The following is an 18,488-nucleotide window of genomic DNA, read 5'->3' on the forward strand; positions in this document are numbered from 1 at the left end:
AAAAGCAAAATGGTACACTTCGGAAAAGGAGACAAAAAAAAAAAAAAAAAACTAAAATTAACGACTCAGACATCGATGCCCTAAAATTCTCCCCGAATCTAGTACTCTTTGAAATCGAGAAAAATATCTGTTATTGGTCTTCTATGAATCGACAACAGGTATGGTTAGGGTTACATGTTTGAGATTGGATCTCTCAAATTGTTCATCTGATTCGATTCAGTTCTGTTGTTTGTTGGAGTGAGTTTTGTTTAATTTTCGAACTTATTTCTGGGTTGAGTTCTACAAAAACCTTGAATTTTGTAAAAGTAATGACTACTGATGTGTCAAATTTTTTTATTAGTTTCTGAGATTGTGATTTCGTTTTATATGGGTTTGTTTTTCTTCGACTTTGGATTGAGTCCTGCTGCCTTGTTTGAAAATTCAGGATTTTTTAGTCTGTTTCTTGTGTTTATTTTGAGTTTTGGACTCTTGATGAGATTTTTCTAAACTATGTATATGTGTTCTGCTCTGGAACTCTCTTGAAAGGCACGCACCCAAATAAACTTCTTAATACAAGTGTGATACTGTAGAATAATGGGTTATCTCTGTAATCAGACCTTCATGGGCTTATCTGCTAAATTAGTCAAATTTTTAGTCCCTGTTCATTGGTTTTACTTCCAATTTCAGTGCTTTAGTTTATGAACTTATGCGTTTGCAGTGCTCACAAGTCATAATTATTATATCTTTTACTGGTTATGAAGAGCTTCTGCATTTATTTAATACTAAAATGAGCTTCCCTGATGTTTAAAGTTTAAACTTGTTTTGTTGATTTTAGAGGTTATTCCTTTTGGAGGAAAATGCCTTTATATGGACACTTTTGTATTTGAGGAAGACGAGAGAGGATTTAACTTGAAGTTGGTATTTCTCAGGGGTTCTCTTTGGCACTTTCTAATTGAAAGTAACTGCATCAAGAACATGGAGTAGTATTCTTAACTGTCTTGAGAATCCCAAGGTTCCTTCTCTGTATTGTGCACCCTGTCGTAAATAAGTAAAAAAGTCATGAATTACGGCGAACAGAAGTCTGTGAGGTTAGTTTCTTTGAGTCTGTATGTCTACTTCGTATTTGTTTTTTCATTAGATTACTTTTGATCATTTCTCTTCCCTTATCTTATTGCTACATGATACAAATTACCTTCATTTCTCATTTATTTGTTTAATAAACTCTTTAAAAGGTTAAATTTTTTGGGAATTGTAATAAATTATTGAAAATTAGTAAGCATTTTTGCAAGATGGTTATTTGAAAATTAACATGATCGATCATTCCTATCTCATAGTTAACCATAATTGTACTAAGCATTTTCACAAATGGTCTCTCTACCACAATTACTTGAGAACAGGAATTGAATCAAGTAATAACTTGATTTTTTTAGAGTCCAAAGGATAATCTCATGTCAGTTAAACATAATGCAAGATTAAATTACATGCATTCTCTTAGCTACTTTTTGTTCTTTTCCCTATTTTGAAGAAAACTTATAGGAGTGATATGTAGACGGTCAAAATTTTATGAATCATATGGTAGTTTAGCTTTTGATTTGGAGAATATATGTATCATTTTTTTCCTATAAGTATCCCAGGAAGCATATTTGGTAAAGGGACAATATTTTATGTTGATTAAGGCCAAAAACTTCTTGTCAATGGTATGACATACACATGCCAGCGGGTATGTGAATTGAAGACCTTTCAATTTTTTGGCCACCTCTAAAGTGAAGTTTTTTGAAAATTTATACAAAATTCTCAACCTTAACTTCATAATTTTTTTATTGTCTTATTTCCCCTTCCTTTTTAGGCATGCCATTAGGAAATTTTTTTTAGTTATACATATTTTTTTCCTACATTTGAATGGAGTTTAAAGTAGCTAATTAATACTAATATTGAGAGTTATGACCTGTGCATGAGGTGGCCCACCAATTGAATGATTGGGCTACAAGTATGTCATAGCGCCAAATCAAACTACTGTTTCCATCCAAGGCACAAATTTATATCCTTTATACATAGCATTATTTTTAGGTTCTTTAACATATCAATACGATTATGTGCAATGAAAGTAGAAAAAAATTATTTTATCGAAGTAGAAATATAAAACTTAGGGATTGGGCTTTTTTCTCAGTTGATTGGTGTAGTGTACCGAAACCATGACACCAAAGGTTCTATCCCAGCTTACCCTCCTCAAGAAAAAAGACAGAGAAATATAAACTTCCTAATATAATCAACATTAAGTATATCAAAATATAAACTATACCTGCATTTTTTTCAGGCAGAGTTAGGGTTTGTAATATTTCCTACTAGACATTAAGAATAATGTATCTGACCAATATTAGGTGCATTCAATATTTGTTAAAATGAGTACGCCTAATCCCAATTTTGAAATGAGACGAGTAATTCTCACTGATGCACTTTTGGCATTTTGACATCTAGAAGGCTTTGGAATATTCCTTTCCAGAGTTAAGCACTGTGATTTAGTTGATTTCACTGGTTTGAATGATTTTCTATTTCCAAACAGATTATTTCTATTGATATATTTTTTCAGTTTCCTTCCAAAGAAAATATTTCTTTTCAGAAAATTCTTATTTAGAGAAATTTTCTAAGCATACATACAGGACCTTAATCAATATTAGAACAGATCTAAGTTAGTATAACTCACCTGCTTGTGTCACCAGTTATTGGATATTTTCATTTGAGATTTGAAGATAGAAGTATATCAATTAACACCTTTGATGCTTCATCGGCTATTTTCTTCTAGGATTTGATTGTAGAAGTATTCGTCAATTTTACACTTTTGATGTTTGACCCGTGTTGGACTTCAGTAACTTGTTATGTTGAATGTGTTTGATCAGGTTTCAGGACTGGACTTCAGAGAGATCTATAAGCTCTGGAAGGCAAATTTCCTCCAGACATGGTCCAGATTCAGGAAAATTTAAGACAACAATAAGTTCAGTTTCAGAAAGCATACAAAGAGGCTTTGCATGGGGTTCTGAAGGGATTAAAAGCATTAGAAAATCATTAAATTTCAATTCTTTGAGCGAGTTGGTGGAGACAGACTCGAAGTCTAGGAAGAAAATTCTTGACCCACAAGGCCCATTTCTTCAAAGGTGGAATAAAATATTTGTAATATCATGTGTGATTGCTGTGTCCATGGATCCCTTGTTTTTTTACATCCCGGTGATCAACAACAAGAAGAATTGCCTTGATTTGGATAAAAAGTTGGAGACCACAGCTTGTGTTCTGCGTTTTTTTACTGATATCTTTTATATACTTCATATTATCTTTCAATTCCGTACTGGTTTTATTGCTCCTTCTTCTCGAGTATTTGGAAGGGGTGTTTTGGTTGAAGATTCTGTTGCCATAGCGAAACGATACCTGTCCTCATATTTCTTTATTGACATTCTTGCTGTTCTTCCCCTCCCACAGGTACACGAGTCGTTTAACCTTTATATAGTTTTGATTTATTACTTTAGTAAAAAAATTCTTTCATCAAAAAAGAAAAAAATGTTACTGGTACCCAGTGTTGCGGTGGCCAGCCAGACACATACACAATGTCTAGGAGTCTGGTTCGTTGTGTCAAAATACCTATGTCCATTAGTAACACTTGGACTGTCGGCTTCTGATGCAGTAAACTTTGGAATCCGACAAGTGTCTGACTCCCCTTCACCTGTTTGGATTTTAGATAATCAACATCGTATGCTCAATGGCCTCCTCTATGGACCTTTACTGTCATGTCTGGTAGTCCAGTGGATCTGAGGAATTTAGGATCATCCACTGAAGCCAATTGGTAGGTCCCGCCTCCTGACATGTGCCATACGTGGCACAGGCTGTGAGGATGGTTTCAACCTTTCCAGACAAAGTATTATTCATACCTAGAAAGGATAACTGATTTCTTCAATTCTCTGCTGGGAGCTCTTTCCCTTCATTATTAAGATTGTAGGAAATTATTTGTTACCTACTACAATATTGTGACTGGTACAAGTTATTCCTAGCAAAGAACAAAAAAAAATTATGCTCTTTGCAACATATAAGCATGGATTTGTGTGGGATTAATTTAACCACACAATATTTTCAGGTGGTAATTTTGATTATCATCCCCAATTTGAGAGGCTCAAAATCATTGAATACGAAGAACTTGTTGCGGTTCATTGTTCTTCTCCAATACATTCCAAGATTTCTTCGAATCTATCCACTGTATAAAGAAGTCACGAGAACTGCTGGCATAATCACTGAAACAGCATGGGCTGGAGCTGCATTCAATCTCTTCCTTTACATGCTTGCGAGCCATGTAAGTTTTTACAATATTTAAAAAAAATTAGTGGTACTGGATAGCAATTGAAAATTTTCTGCTGGTACATGTCAGTACTCTCCATTGTAGAGTGGGGTGTTCTTGAAACATGGAGTGCTGTTTTGGCCTGCCCAGACTGTGCGTCTGATAGGCAACCCTCTGGACTGGCCTCGTGGATGGTGCCCTTGTCTATGTGATTCCTGTAAATAATGATATATTGCACTTTTGCTATACAAATTGCAGTGATTGAGTTTTTAAAAACTTCAAAATAGAAAAAAGAAAAAAATCTTCCTTTACTGTACATGGCACTATGGCTGAAAGTTGCGACATGGGGCAATGCTGAGGTGGTGAAATGAATGGACCTCTCTACACCACTCACTGTTTCACCTGTCAACAGATGGTAATCTGATCGAATACAGGAATATCCAAATCAGATTTATTGGATTCGGATATTCCTGTATTCAATTCGATAGTATCTGATTATATATAATAATTATATCCGGATCTGATAATATTCAATTGGATTTTATCAGATTCAGATATTCTTGTATTCGATTTGATAACATCTGATTAGATATAATAATTATTTAATTAATCTATCTAATTGGATATTATCAGAGTGGATATTTTGATATCTGATAAGGATCCGAATATAAAATATGGATTCAAATCGGATTCAGATAATCGACTATCTGAAAGTTTTGAATAGTATTTGATTATTCAAATATGGATTCAAATCGGATTCAGATAATCGACTATCCATTGACAGGCCTACTCGATGTGAAGACTTCACTTGTGTTGCTCCAGAAAACCCATTCCCATTGAATAATAGTTGAAAAAAAGAAACAGATTAAATTAAAGCTATATTTCTCTGATATTAAGTGATATATACTATAGTTGACTTGCATATGTTCGCAATTATTCATTTTTTAAGTAAGCAAATTATGCTTGTTCTTCTTTGGAATTTTTTCAGTTGATGTGAAGATCTGATTAAGTAAATATGTTGTGTTCTCCTATCTTTGTTTTTCCTGTAACACTTGGCTGCGGCATTATTGGTAGAAAAGTCCATTTTGCAAATCCTAGGTTAGCATGGGAAAAAAACTTCTCATGTATTCAAATGACTTGTCATATTATTATTGCAATGAGAAGTGGGATTTTTTGCTTTTTTTCTTTTTTCTTTTCTAACAGATCAATCTCATCTTTAAGTGTTTGTCTACCCTGCCAGATATTTGGAGCCCTCTGGTACCTGTTTTCAATCGAAAGAAAAGATACATGCTGGCGACGTGCCTGTTCTCCTATCACTGGCTGCAACTCTTCTGACTTGTACTGTGGAGACCACAGTAGAGTAGGAGGCAATTCATTTCTAAATGTTTCATGCTCCGATGTGCAATCAAATACATCAACCTTTGATTTTGGAATATACCTTGATGCTTTCAAGTCTGGTGTGGTGGAATCAAGAGATTTTCCACAGAAGTTATTTTACTGCTTTTGGTGGGGCCTGCGAAGCTTGAGGTTTGTGCACATAACATACTCCAGTTGTGGTTATTGATATTATTTTTAAACAGTTCCATCTGTGTGCATCGTAGTCAGATAGGGTGGCATTTGCAAACTTCTTTATTTTTCTAAGTTAGATTGTTTTCCTTACATATTTATTTAAAGCATTCAAGAGATTCAACGAGAGGAAACCCAAATTTAATACAGACTATATGCGTTACTTGTATTTCTATGCTATTATTAGACGTTTGTACCATATATGCGGACATGGTGCACAAGCAGGGTTGGGATCCACTTCTCGATGGATGCCATTTGAGAGATTTCAGGTGCTAGAACCCCCATCTTCACACTTGTTTTTATTTTTATTTTTATAAGCAAGCAGTTTAGTAATTATTAATTAGTTGGTGAAGGTGGGTTTTGATGGTATCAACACTCACGGACTTTAAACAACTTAGCAATCTCATACCCCCGCCTTCAGTCTTGGAGATTGGACCCTTTTAGATTAGAGTAACCACATTTAGGACTGCTAACCATCTTATTGCACAGACCCATCCTGAAATCCTATTCAATGCATACACCTCAGATTTCTCTTTTTTGTTAATGCTTATATACTGTTTAGGTATGGAAACTTGAAACATGACCTACATCACATTTGAAATTGTTGATTATGTAGCTAGTGTGACCTTGTCTACTTGTGCTGTTTGCAGTTCTCTTGGTCAGAACCTTGGAACAAGTACTTATGTTTGGGAGATCGCCTTTGCGGTTTCTATTTCCATATCCGGTTTGGTTTTATTTGCGCTTCTCATTGGGAATATGCAGGTTACTACTAAACCATTCTCTTTCCATCTCATTTGGCTGTTCATTTGCACGGAGTGATGGGATCCACATAATGCACAAGGCCCTCACCTAGGAATGAAAGGTTCAAAGCCCGATCTCTACACCACCAATGCTCCCAAAACCTTACTCTGTCCCTCTTCCCTGCTTTAAATTTAACCTTCTTTCAAAACATAGGAAGTCTCCTCATAATGCCTTTCCATACTCCACACCCGTACACCTCTTTATTGTCGCCGCTTTCCCACCCACTATTAGGAGCCCCAAACTTGTCCCTTATTACCCTTCTCCACAAGCTATCAATCTCATTCCCAAATCTCCATAACACCTTACCTAGAAGAGCAGAGTTCATAGAGCCAGAAGTTTTTTATGCCCAAACTTCCATATCTCTTTGGCATGCATACTTTCTTCCAACACACGAGGTGCAAATTCCTACTACCATTTATGTCATACCAAAAGAAGTTCTTACTTCCTACATAATCTATCAATCTTATGCTCCACAGATTTCGGTAAGGAAAAAAGAGAGAAAATAGTTAGGGATTGCCAATAACGTGCTTTTGATCCAAGTCAACTTGCCGCATTTGGAGAGATACCTCGTCTTCCACATGCTTAATTTTTTCCCAATCTTTTCTAGAACCGGATCTCAAATTTCCTTACTATTATTATACCCTGAACCCAAGGGAAGGCCTAAATATGTAGAAGGTAAACTTCCAACCTGAAATCCGATGGAGGTCGCCAACATCTCAACCCCTATTGAAGTTCCCACACTGAAAATCGTACTCTTCCTGAAATTAACCGGAATGCCCGATATAACCTCAAAGCAGCCAAGAATACCACTCATAAAGTACACCTATCTCAGGGAGTTATCTAGAAAAATAAGTGTCATCTACGAATTGAAGATGTGAAATGGAGATACCTCCCAAACCCACCTTGAACCTAGAAATTTGCCCAAGCTCCGAAGCTTTGGCAAGCATGCAACCCAAAGCCTCCAAACTGATAATGAAGAGAAAAGGCGGTCATCTTGACAAAGTCCCCTCGAACTCCAAAAAAAGTTGGAGGGGGATCCATTCACTAAAATCAAGAACATGGACATCATGATGCATTTCATAACCCAAATAACTCATCTATTGCCGAACCCTATCCTTCTCATCAAGTACTTAAGAAAATTCAAATTCATATGATTATATGCCTTTTGAAGATCTACTTTGCAAACTAAACTGGGTGATTTCGTCTTCGTTCTATAATCGATGCATTCATTAGCTATAAGAACCCCATCTAATATTTGTCTACCATACAATTCGACCCAATATGTAGGAACCCTTCTTCATAGAAGTTGGCCAAAAACGCAATCAAATCCCTTTTTACAACCTCTTAATTGCTTTTGAAGAAAGTCATCGGAAACCCATCCGGACCCGACTCCTTGTCACCATCCATACCCAAGATAGCCACCAACACTTCTTCATCAAACGGACGTTCCAACCACCTCTTGTTCTCACTAGAGATTGAGTCAAAAGATAGATTATTTAAACGAAGTTTATTAATTTATTTCTTGGTATACAACTCTTTGTAGTAATTCACTATGATTTTCGTCACCTCCTCTTCCCCCATTCCACTCCCCTTCAAACTTAAGACGAGTAATCAAATTTGTTCGACTATGATATTTTGTCATTTTGTGAAAAAATTTAGTATTGTCATTTCCTTCCTTCAACCACTTAATTCTTGACTTTTGCCTCCAACTAATCTCTTCCAACTCTATCACCTTTTGAAATTTCGCTTTAAGATTACCCGTCTATACCTTTCATTTAAACCACTGACTTCTTCCTCTTGATCAATGAGCTCCAACTCCTTAAGTAACTCATTATTAACATCTAAGTTGTCAAACGTAACCACTTTCCAACCTTTTAGTTTTTCCTTGACCCACTTCAACTTCAATCTGAACACTGAACCAGGTCTACCCTCAAATTGATGTTCATTCCGCCAAGATGCTATTAAGTCCTTGAAATTAAGATGAAACAACCACATGTTCTCGAATCTAAAAGGGACTGGACGATGCCTAGTTACTCTTGCTGTCAAAAAGATCGGGGCATGGTCCGATACTAGGTTCGAAGTTTTCTCTTGAACTACTCTACCGAAATTGTCCTCCCAACAAGAAGTTACTAAAAATCTGTCTAGTCTGCTTAATACTAAGTTTACTTGTTGATTAGACCATGTGAAACCTCCTCTACATATATAATAAAGTCCATCATGCAAACAGATTGTTGGGCTTCATCTTGGGCCTCCAATACACACCCAGGACTAACTGTTGCACTTAGATAGCCCACCACATACTATATTAAAGTCCAAACCGCAAACAAATTGTTGGGTTGTATCTTGGGCCTCCAAAACAACCCCAGGACTAACTACTACACTTAACCAGTCCTCCATAAATGATTCTTGGCCATTACTACTAAATGGGTTTAAAACATTCTTACCGTGGCCCATCTGATTTATAAAATTATAAGGATCTAAATCCAGATCCGCAACTGAGCTATCAGTCCGACCCACCTCAAAAGGCCCATCCAAAGAGTCCACCACAAAGGAACAACTGTCCTCCATTACAATCACACCCACTGACCTTCTGTCCACATCTGTTGCAAACGTCTGCTCAACATTAAGTTTATTTGCTGAATTTTCTACATTCTCATCTGCTTGATTTGATAAGTCTCGGACTTCCTGCGCACTTAGCACACCCTCCACACAATTTCCCACCATAGGATCAATAAAACTTGCTGACGAAATAAACTCAACGTTGCCACTTGACACTGCGGCAAAGCTTGCATTCAAACAATCGAAACCCTCTCCTTGACTTGCTATCTCCAAACCCAAACTCTAACTATAAGGTCATCGTCCCCAGTCTCCCGATTATCAGTATTCTCATCCTCCAACATGCATTCCTCACCCACCTCTCCGACCAACGGGCACCCAACCAAGGCTTCTTCCTCAGCCTCCTTGACCATTGTTGACACCTCTACCAAGTTTAGGACTTTTTCTAGAACTCTTGCTCTTCTTCCACTCTCCTCTTCTCCACCATTTGCACTTCGATCTACCTCACGAACTCTAAATTTGACCTCCCCTGTCTCCTTATCCACTTAATTGATGCCGATTGCGTATTTAAAATCTTTCAAACACACCATCAGCCCCTTCAGAATTTTCCATTTCTTCCATCCCACTCGAATCCTCGCCACATCCAATTCGTCGAATTTCTTGGTCTTCCTCGCAACTTCCAGCAGCCCACCCATTTGTTGGTCTGCAATCTTAGGGCCTGTTTGGATACCAGGAGTAGAACTACTCTTCCAAAGAACAGAAGCTGAAGTACTCTATGGAGGAGCTAGAAAAGTAATTATGTGCAGAAATGGCGTTTGGCAATCAACTCTATGAAGTACTGGCAGAAGTACTTTTGTGCTGGAAGTTTGTTTGGGAACCATACTGACTTCTCATGACTTCTAGAAAAAAGACCAGAATACCCTTATATTATACCAGTTACTATTTTTTATCTTTTAGTGTCATAATATGCCTTCAAACTATACTGTTTTTGACATTTTAACTATAAATATTAATATAATATAATATAATATTTTAAATATTAATATTAATATAATATGTTTAAATCCATTATACTTAAAATTTTAAAAAAATTTGACTGACTGTTTTTGACATAATATGACATAATATTTTTTAAAAATTGACAGACTGTCTTTTAGTGTCATAATATGCCTTCAAACTATATTGTTTTTTACATTTTAACTATAAATATTAATATAATATAATATAATAAATATTATTATAATATAATATAATATTTTAAATATTAAATATTAATATAATGTGTTTAAATCCATTATACTCAAAATTAAAAAAAAAATTGACAGACTATCTTTTAGTGTCATAATATGCTTTCAAACTATATTATTTTTGACATTTTAACTATAAATATTAATATAATATAATATAATATTTTAAATATTAAATATTAATATAATGTGTTTAACTATAAATATTAATATAATATAATATAATAAATATTAATATAATATAATATAATATTTTAAATATTAATATTAATATAATGTGTTTAAATCCATTATACTCAAAATTAAAAAAAAATAATTTAATATTAATAAATGTTTCTTTTGTTTGATTTAAAGGCAAATGAATTAGAAATATTTTCATAGAAAATTAATAAAGTTAGGGGTATTTTGGTAAAACGAACCGTTAGATTTTGACTCCCCGCAAGAAGAGTTTTGAGAAATAGGTTTTCTTGACTTCTTCATAAAGAGTAATTTCTTACTCTTGCGCGGAGTAACTCTTCGAGGGAGTAGTTCATACAAACGCATCCAAACGACTTCTAACTCCCCGCAAGAGTCAGAAGTAGCTAAGGAGTCCTATCCAAACGCCTACTTAGTAAATACTAATTTTTCCCAAAGATAAAACGGAAGACCTGATTCTAGAGAACCATTGTTTAAGAACAATGTTCATATCGTCGACTACCACTGATCCAAGAGAGCAAATCTTTTTGCTATCGATACTGGAGTTCAGTTAAAGCACTATCTTGTTGTTTCTCCAATATGAAATACCACACCTTTGTGGAACCTGCAGAGCCTTTTTCACTAAGTTCTAGTCTACCAAGCTGCTTTCTGATTCACAAATTACCGCCCAACGCATTTTCTCTCATTTCAACGCTTCTGTTACATGCTTGACTTTCTCGGGGTCAACCTTAACTCCCTCTGGTTCCTTAATTGCATTATCCTTCCTCCTTGCCCCATCAAACCATGCATTCATCCCTTTTTTCGACCCCTTATCCACCAAGATAGTTTTACCTTTCTCCCAGCCTCGAAAACCCTCCTAGAGAAAGCGAGCCTACTCTTGATAATGGGTCAAGGTTCCATTTTCTCCTCTGGATCTTAGTAGGTTTAAAGTTGATAGACGAAGTTCTCGCCACCCTCTACTATCAGGCCCTTCCGGGATCAAAAGAGGTTTTGCTGACCCTTTCCACCAAAAACCTGGAAGCGGAGGAACCTCCCATACTCATTCTCAAACCCTGTCGCCACCAGCACCCTGTTGTCCAAAGCACATTTAGACCACAGAGACTTCCTACTCGCCGTTGCTTCTTGAAGAACCTTGCAAAACCACAACGCCTCCCCTCAAGAAAACACAATGACTACAAAACCACAACGCCTATTACCACCATTTTCCCTTCCTATTCTAGATTTTTAGCTGAAGGTTGTTTCTTGTGCTGTTACAGACATATTTGCAGTCCAACACTGTTAGATTAGAAGAGATGAGAGTTAAACGGCGAGATGCAGAGCAGTGGATGTCTCACCGTTTGCTCCCTGAGAACCTGAGGGAGCGGATTAGGCGATATGAACAGTACAAATGGCAAGAGACGAGAGGAGTTGATGAAGAGAATTTACTTCATAACCTACCCAAGGACCTCAGGAGGGACATCAAGCGCCATCTTTGTTTGGCTCTACTTATGAGAGTGAGTGTGTCTCCCTTCGCATTTTTCATTGACTTGATTTTGACTCAGTTTTGGTGCTTGATTATTTTCACTGAACCTTAATCCTACTTTAAAGATGTCTGCATCTCTACTGTACTACCCTCTCATATTTCATTTCTTTTATAGGTGCCAATGTTTGAAAAAATGGACGAGCAATTGTTGGATGCGATGTGTGATTGCCTCAAGCCAGCACTCTACACAGATGACAGCTATATCGTTCGTGAAGGTGACCCAGTTGATGAGATGCTCTTCATCATGCGTGGTAAGCTATTGAGTGTGACCACAAATGGTGGAAGGACCGGCTTCTTCAACTCCGATTATCTCAAGGCTGGGGACTTCTGTGGAGAAGAATTGCTTACATGGGCTCTTGACCCCCACTCCTCTTCCAACCTCCCCATCTCAACCCGAACTGTACAGGCCCTGACGGAGGTTGAAGGCTTTGCTCTCATGGCTGATGATTTGAAGTTTGTGGCCTCTCAATTCCGTCGGCTCCACAGCAAGCAACTTCGGCACACTTTCAGGTTCTACTCACAGCAGTGGAGAACATGGGCAGCTTGTTTCATACAAGCAGCTTGGCGTCGATATTGTAAGAAAAAGTTAGAGGAGTCTCTCCGTGAGGAGGAGAGTAGGTTGCAGGATGCATTGGCCAAGGGAGGTGGGAGCTCGCCAAGCCTTGGTGCCACCATTTATGCCTCACGGTTTGCTGTTAACGCATTGCGTGCCATACGACGCAATGGCACACGCAAGGCCAGGGTACCAGACAGAGTACCACCAATTATGCTTCAGAAGCCAGCCGAACCTGATTTTACCACTGAAGATCATTAAAGTTTTGAAATGTCTCCCTTCTGTTCTTGTTTTGATTCGTAAAGGATATCAATGTATCAGAAGCAAGTCATGGTGTGTCTCGAGTGTATTAGATTTGTATAGTGTACGTTTAAATGTAGAATTACCTACTGTTGTATTTTTTTTATAATTTATATATATAAATATATATTTTTTTTTATGTTTATAATCAGTATCAGATTTTCAGTCGTGTCGATTTGTCGGTTTTAGACTCTTGGTATCAATGGATTTGATTTTTCTCCTAGATCTCTCCTATTGGCCCTGTTGGCCTAGGCATTTGAGTTTAATACCCCGTTTCTTTTACTAGTTTTGTGTATCCAAAAATCCAGTTGTCGAGGCATATGTTTTCCTCTAGAGCGCAACACTGGAAACAAGATGATCATAGATAGCTGATCCTATGCAGTTGGACTTGGGACAATTTTTACGACGATGAAGTACATGACATCATAAACAAGGTATACAAATATGGCATCAAACATTGATTTGGTGGGGCCAATAAAAAAATAACATAAAATGGAATCATCTAATTGTGTCGAGATTAAGATTTAAGAATATTAAACAAGACTGGCTTTGGATGGCATATAAGAAATCGAGTTAGCCCGACCAAATACCACAACACAAAATTATCCACTTCACAGAGGGCAAGGTAATATATCATGTCTGCATTTATTTCGAGCACTCTGATTACATAATAGAGAATAAAACTCCATACTAGGCCTGCATAGCAGAGTACATAACAATACATTGAATTGCCATTGAAGTATAAACCTAATCAGGAATTATATTGGATCTATTTCCTGATATGAAAGTATTTCCATTTATCATAAATAACAATCGCAAATGACGTGCAAACAAATTAGCAAATGAACATAGATTCATTGCACTGAGGTTGGAGAATCACGAAGAATGCTGACCTCCCTCCTCAAGAATGATGGCAAGGCAAAGGCAGCAGCATGAACCTGTCAATTAGACAAGGAAACATTCAATTCAATTTCGTCCTCGATATGTTAAAATTAAACAATCAATATTGGAATGATTTAGTGTGAGCCCACTCTCTATTGGACAGTGATTTACTGAACCCACCACTCAAGTCCAGCACCAATATGTAGTCCAATAACCAGAGATCATACACTCTCGTGTCCACGATGACGTGAAAAGAAATGAGGCATTGGGAATCAATATTGGCTAAATGAGAAGAAATTAAAGTAATACCTCTGAGTTGTAGAACCTGAGTTCCCTACGGAACTTGACAGCTCCTTCTACCTTCTCAATAGGATTAATGGGATTCAAGAAATCAACAGGTGGCCCATCTGTAGAGCATATTAGAAAACCGATCACACCACTGCATAACCAAAAAGTAAACCATCAGACTTGATTTACAGTTCTTCATACAATTTAGAATCAATAAAAATATTCTTTTTATTTTTAGTTGATGAAGGAACCAAATATTAAATCTATATCTAACCAGTAATTTTCATATTTTGACCAAAATTCCAAGCTTTCTATGGGTTTACTTATATTTTTCCAGTGATTTTATGATATTTATCAACAAAAAAAAAAAAATTGGCCAACATAAAAAATTTAATTCACAGGGAAAAGATTTAGATTTGACATTACCCAACCGAAAAAAAAACAAAACCCAAATCCTATTACGAGAAAGGATATAAATTAAGCAGTTCGAATATTTTAATGTAGTAAAAACTATGATTTCTGTATAAAATTCAGCACTACATTTAAATAGGAAAAAAAAAAAAAAAAGATCGGAACAGAACTAATTGAGAGATCATTAGCTCTAACAGATCCTCCACGTTTCAGTGGGAAGAAAAAGACCCACTTAATGTGAACAAGAGGTTCATACAACATAGACAAAATAAGAAAAGTTTTTTGTAAACAAATACATCATTACCTAGGATATGTAGGAACATTCGTCCAAGCATAATGAACAGAACCCTTGAACGTTTTGTGGCAAACAGAGATCATTTCTTCGATAAGATGTGTATGGAGCCACATACTTTCAGCCATGTTACAAAGTACACCACCTGGCCTTAATGCCCTAGCTATTGTCTCGAAAAATGGCCTTTTAACAAGTTCTTGAGCAGGACCTGAATCAGGAAACAATCTCACCCTTGTTTAGTTTCAGTTTCAGTTTCTTTTTATAACTAAAAACTTGTGTAATAATCGTAAGTTCTTGGGAGCATAAAAGTTCAGCAACAGATTTATCAAATCCCGGGCCTCATTTAGACTATAATAAGAACGAAAGTAACTATTCAAATAATTGAAAAAGAAGAATAATTGTCCACCATTTCATGGAGGAATGAAGTCTTTCTTTGAATTCATCCCTGACAGCACCATGAGAGTTACCTCTCATGTGTTTCCTGCTTATATATATGCTTGAAAAGTATATTGTACAGTTTTAACTGTCAAGCAGCAGTAAGACTACGAATGATGAAAATCTTCAACAGTTTCTGCAATAAAATTTCTTATAAATGCAACGTCAACAGCAAATACTTCCAGCCTACTCATTCGACATGATACCCATCATCATCATAACCATCACCATCAACAAGAACATCACCACCTCATAAAAATTGAAACAGATTAGAAAGAATTTGTAGCTTACCAACAGGATCTGATGAATCCACAATAATTGCATCATACAACCCTTCTGGTGCATCCCTTAGAAATTCCACAGCTGCCAAAGCCATAAATATGATCAGCAAGTATAGCAAAACAGTCAAAATATTCTGGAAAAAAAAAAAGATTCAACAGTGCCAATCACCCAAAAAATTAAACGGTTAGTTGAGCCAAGAAGAACAAAAAAAAAAAAAAAAAAAAGTTTTAATTGATCTAGCATACCATCACCAATGTGAAGTCGCACACGAGGATCCTCAAAACCAATAGATAAATCAGGAAAGAACTTCTTAGACACCTATCATATGAAAATTATACAGACTAGTTAAAGAATAATGTAACAAAAGAACTTAAAGAATATAATGACAACGTGTTCAAATTATGAAGTTGCAAGCCGCACCATTACTTACATCTATAACCTTCTTATCGATCTCACAGATATCAATACGCTCTACAGAGCTATGACGAGATATTTCCCTCAGAACCCCACCATCACCACCACCGACAACCAGAACCTGCATTTTAAGCATTTTTACCAATTTGATTATGATGAGATATTCCTTGATTGAAGGCATAGTAGAATTCATTTAAATGTGGAATTTAATAGAATAGAGAAGATAAGATAGCTAACAAAAATTCATATTCTACACCAAACATTAATTTCTAGGGGGAAAAATAATGCTAAAAAATTGGTAAAATTACAGTTTTGGGGGATGGAATCGAACAAAGTGGAAGATGAGTTATCATCTCTTGATATGCACATTCATCTTTCTCTGTCAACTGAATAATACCATCAAGCAGAAGTACTTTTCCATATGTTGAAGACTGCGGATAAAGAAATCAGTATTAGCCGCTAAAAAGAGGGGAACTACAAAAGGAGTGATTGACAAAGCAAAATAAGTTCTAATTGGACAGTCCAGTATATAAAATAGAGATCGATGAACCTCGAAAACCAAAATCTCTTGGTACTCTGACTTTTCCTTGAATAAAATCTTCTCTACTTTTAGAGAATGTGTTTCCCCTACAAATGACCACTCAAAAGGCATTAGCCATGAACATAACTCGCAAAAACAGTTCTACCAAATGAAAAAATATATATATACAAAACATTAATTCATGTTAACATTAACATCCATGCCTCATCCCAAACATTGAGGTGGTCAACAATACAAATCCTTCATCGAATCAAAATCTATAACCAAATAATCTCTTTAAATCAAGTAGAGAAGTTTCCACTTTCATCTTTCAATCTTCCCCTAATCGAGGGGATGGTGGAATTGTAATTATTTCACATGTAGAAAACTAAACAATACCACAAAATGAAGACAGTGGAACCGATATAAAAAAGAAATGATTCGTAGATAACATGTGAATACATATCCTTGGTATGGTGTGGGGGAATCATAACTATGTAATATCAAAATCAAAATTAAACACCTCTAAAATTAAGAGAATTTAGATTCACCACAACACATATAAGAGGAAATTTTCTTAAACTAGATTTACAACATAATAATAATAATAACAATAACACGTACCAGGCCACATTGGGTTGTTAAAATACATGTTAGTCCCATCTGTAAAAACCAAAATTAAACAAAATCAGTCAATAATATGAACTAGTAACCAAAGAACCAATAATTATCAAAATATGAAAGATGGGAGCTATAATAGATAATGACCAGAGCGCGACCGAGGTTCCGAGAACCACCCAGAAACAACTGTTGAATGGCACTTTGCATCCAATTCAGGGGCCGAAGCCATTGCCTTAATGCAACAATGAGGGATATTCTTCACTGTACTATTCTGTTTAATCTCCTTCCCATCCATAATCTTCTGGTGTTCCAAACCATTTCCTGCGCCTTCCTCCATAGATTCTTTGTTTCTTAGCAGTCTCCAGTCTCTGATCACCAAAATATATTTTAAAAATAGAATCTTGTATATAAAATATCCCCCAAAAAATATTTTTTGCATGAAAATATCTTAAAAATATGTTATTGTCGCAAAAAAAAAAGGTACCCAAACGGGCCCTTAACCTTTTTCGCCACTTAAGTATAAGAAAAATAAGAAGGAAAGAAATCCACATTTTAAATGAAATCTTCCCCTAACACATAAAAAATCTAATCTTTATTAGATAAGGTAATAATCTCAATCTAAATATATGCAAGTAGAGCACTATAGCTAACAAAATCCTTCTTTTTAATTTAATTGAGAAAAAACTCCTCTAAAAAAACAACAGAAACTGATTTAAACTGAAGACAATCATAGAGACAGTCCACTTTTCATAAAACTCAACCGTCAGAAAATCAGAGAACCTCACTCAAAATCTCGAATTCATGATCTTCAAAGCTTCTGCACTTTGTTCAGATATAGAGGAGAGATAGAGAGAGAGAGAGAAAGAGAGAGAGAGAGAGAGAGAGAGAGAGAGAGAGAGAGAGAGAGAGAGAGAGTTTTATAAAACCACACTGATTTCTGCAAAAAAAGATACCACCTAGGGCTTCAAGTGATAAAAGAAGAGAACTCAGTCAAAATCTTTGAAGTTCTGCTCTTCAAAGAAAAAAAAAAAGATTTTTTTTTCTTGGCTGAGAGTCGACGATAAACATAGAGATAGAGATGAAAAAAAAAATGGAGCTTTTTTGACTGGTTTTAATGGCTATCACAGCGAGAGTAAAAAAAATGCAGACCTTTTGTGTATTTGAAGACTCTCTTTCTTTTTCTCTCTTTTTTTCTCGTCGCTTCGGCTTCTTCGACTTGGAGTCTTTGCTGATTCGGGTGGAATCAAATATTGAATTACTGGTGCGGGCAAAGTCTGCTTTTGCTATATTTAGTCCGCATCACCACTAA

General features: G+C 36.0%; 2 protein-coding genes across 6 annotated transcripts; one reads left to right on the forward strand and one right to left on the reverse strand.

Annotated features, from left to right (window-relative positions):
• LOC147389922 (cyclic nucleotide-gated ion channel 1-like) lies at nt 1–13,171 on the forward strand. Of its 2 annotated transcripts, XM_086418845.1 has the most exons (8): nt 1–158; nt 909–1,067; nt 2,874–3,447; nt 4,097–4,309; nt 5,535–5,821; nt 6,511–6,622; nt 11,916–12,152; nt 12,297–13,171. In XM_086418845.1, exons 2-8 carry the CDS (start codon nt 1,039–1,041, stop codon nt 12,993–12,995), a joined length of 2,151 nt encoding a protein of 716 aa, XP_086274971.1. In that variant the 5' UTR covers nt 1–158; nt 909–1,038; the 3' UTR covers nt 12,996–13,171. The 2 variants fall into 2 exon arrangements, with proteins under 2 accessions (XP_086274971.1, XP_086274973.1); XM_086418847.1 differs by lacking the exon at nt 1–158 and having other exon boundaries at nt 888–1,067.
• Nucleotides 13,172–13,636: 465 nt separating this feature from the next.
• LOC147389923 (spermine synthase-like) lies at nt 13,637–18,488 on the reverse strand. 4 transcript variants are annotated; one of them, XM_086418850.1, is made up of 12 exons: nt 18,080–18,322; nt 17,965–18,019; nt 17,327–17,547; nt 17,183–17,221; nt 16,589–16,665; nt 16,347–16,469; nt 16,055–16,159; nt 15,870–15,942; nt 15,634–15,705; nt 14,920–15,115; nt 14,226–14,355; nt 13,637–13,972 (listed from the first exon to the last, which is right to left on the reverse strand). In XM_086418850.1, the coding sequence occupies exons 3-12, from the start codon at nt 17,514–17,516 to the stop codon at nt 13,889–13,891; spliced, it is 1,089 nt and encodes a 362-aa protein (XP_086274976.1). In that variant the 5' UTR covers nt 17,517–17,547; nt 17,965–18,019; nt 18,080–18,322; the 3' UTR covers nt 13,637–13,888. The 4 variants fall into 4 exon arrangements, 3 of the variants coding, with proteins under 3 accessions (XP_086274976.1, XP_086274975.1, XP_086274974.1); XM_086418849.1 differs by having other exon boundaries at nt 17,960–18,019; nt 18,078–18,321; XR_015170711.1 differs by lacking the exons at nt 17,965–18,019; nt 18,080–18,322 and adding an exon at nt 18,329–18,488 and having other exon boundaries at nt 14,226–14,323.

The sequence above is a fragment of the Akebia trifoliata genome, chromosome 12 (assembly GCF_017979445.1).
Source record: "Akebia trifoliata isolate Shusen 1 chromosome 12, ASM1797944v1, whole genome shotgun sequence".
Lineage (NCBI taxonomy): Eukaryota > Viridiplantae > Streptophyta > Magnoliopsida > Ranunculales > Lardizabalaceae > Akebia > Akebia trifoliata.

Coding starts and splice junctions, on each gene's coding strand:
- LOC147389922 (XM_086418845.1), top strand. CDS start 1,039: ATGAATTACGGCGAACAGAAGTCTGTGAG. Junction 4,310..5,534: donor TTTACATGCTTGCGAGCCAT/GTAAGTTTTTAC, acceptor CTACCCTGCCAG/ATATTTGGAGCCCTCTGGTA. Junction 5,822..6,510: donor TGGGGCCTGCGAAGCTTGAG/GTTTGTGCACAT, acceptor TGCTGTTTGCAG/TTCTCTTGGTCAGAACCTTG.
- LOC147389923 (XM_086418848.1), bottom strand. CDS start 17,516: ATGGAGGAAGGCGCAGGAAATGGTTTGGAACACCAGAAGATTATGGAT. Junction 17,222..17,326: donor GGAACCTCGGTCGCGCTCTG/GTCATTATCTAT, acceptor TGGTTTTTACAG/ATGGGACTAACATGTATTTT. Junction 15,706..15,869: donor GCGACTTCACATTGGTGATG/GTATGCTAGATC, acceptor TGGCTTTGGCAG/CTGTGGAATTTCTAAGGGAT.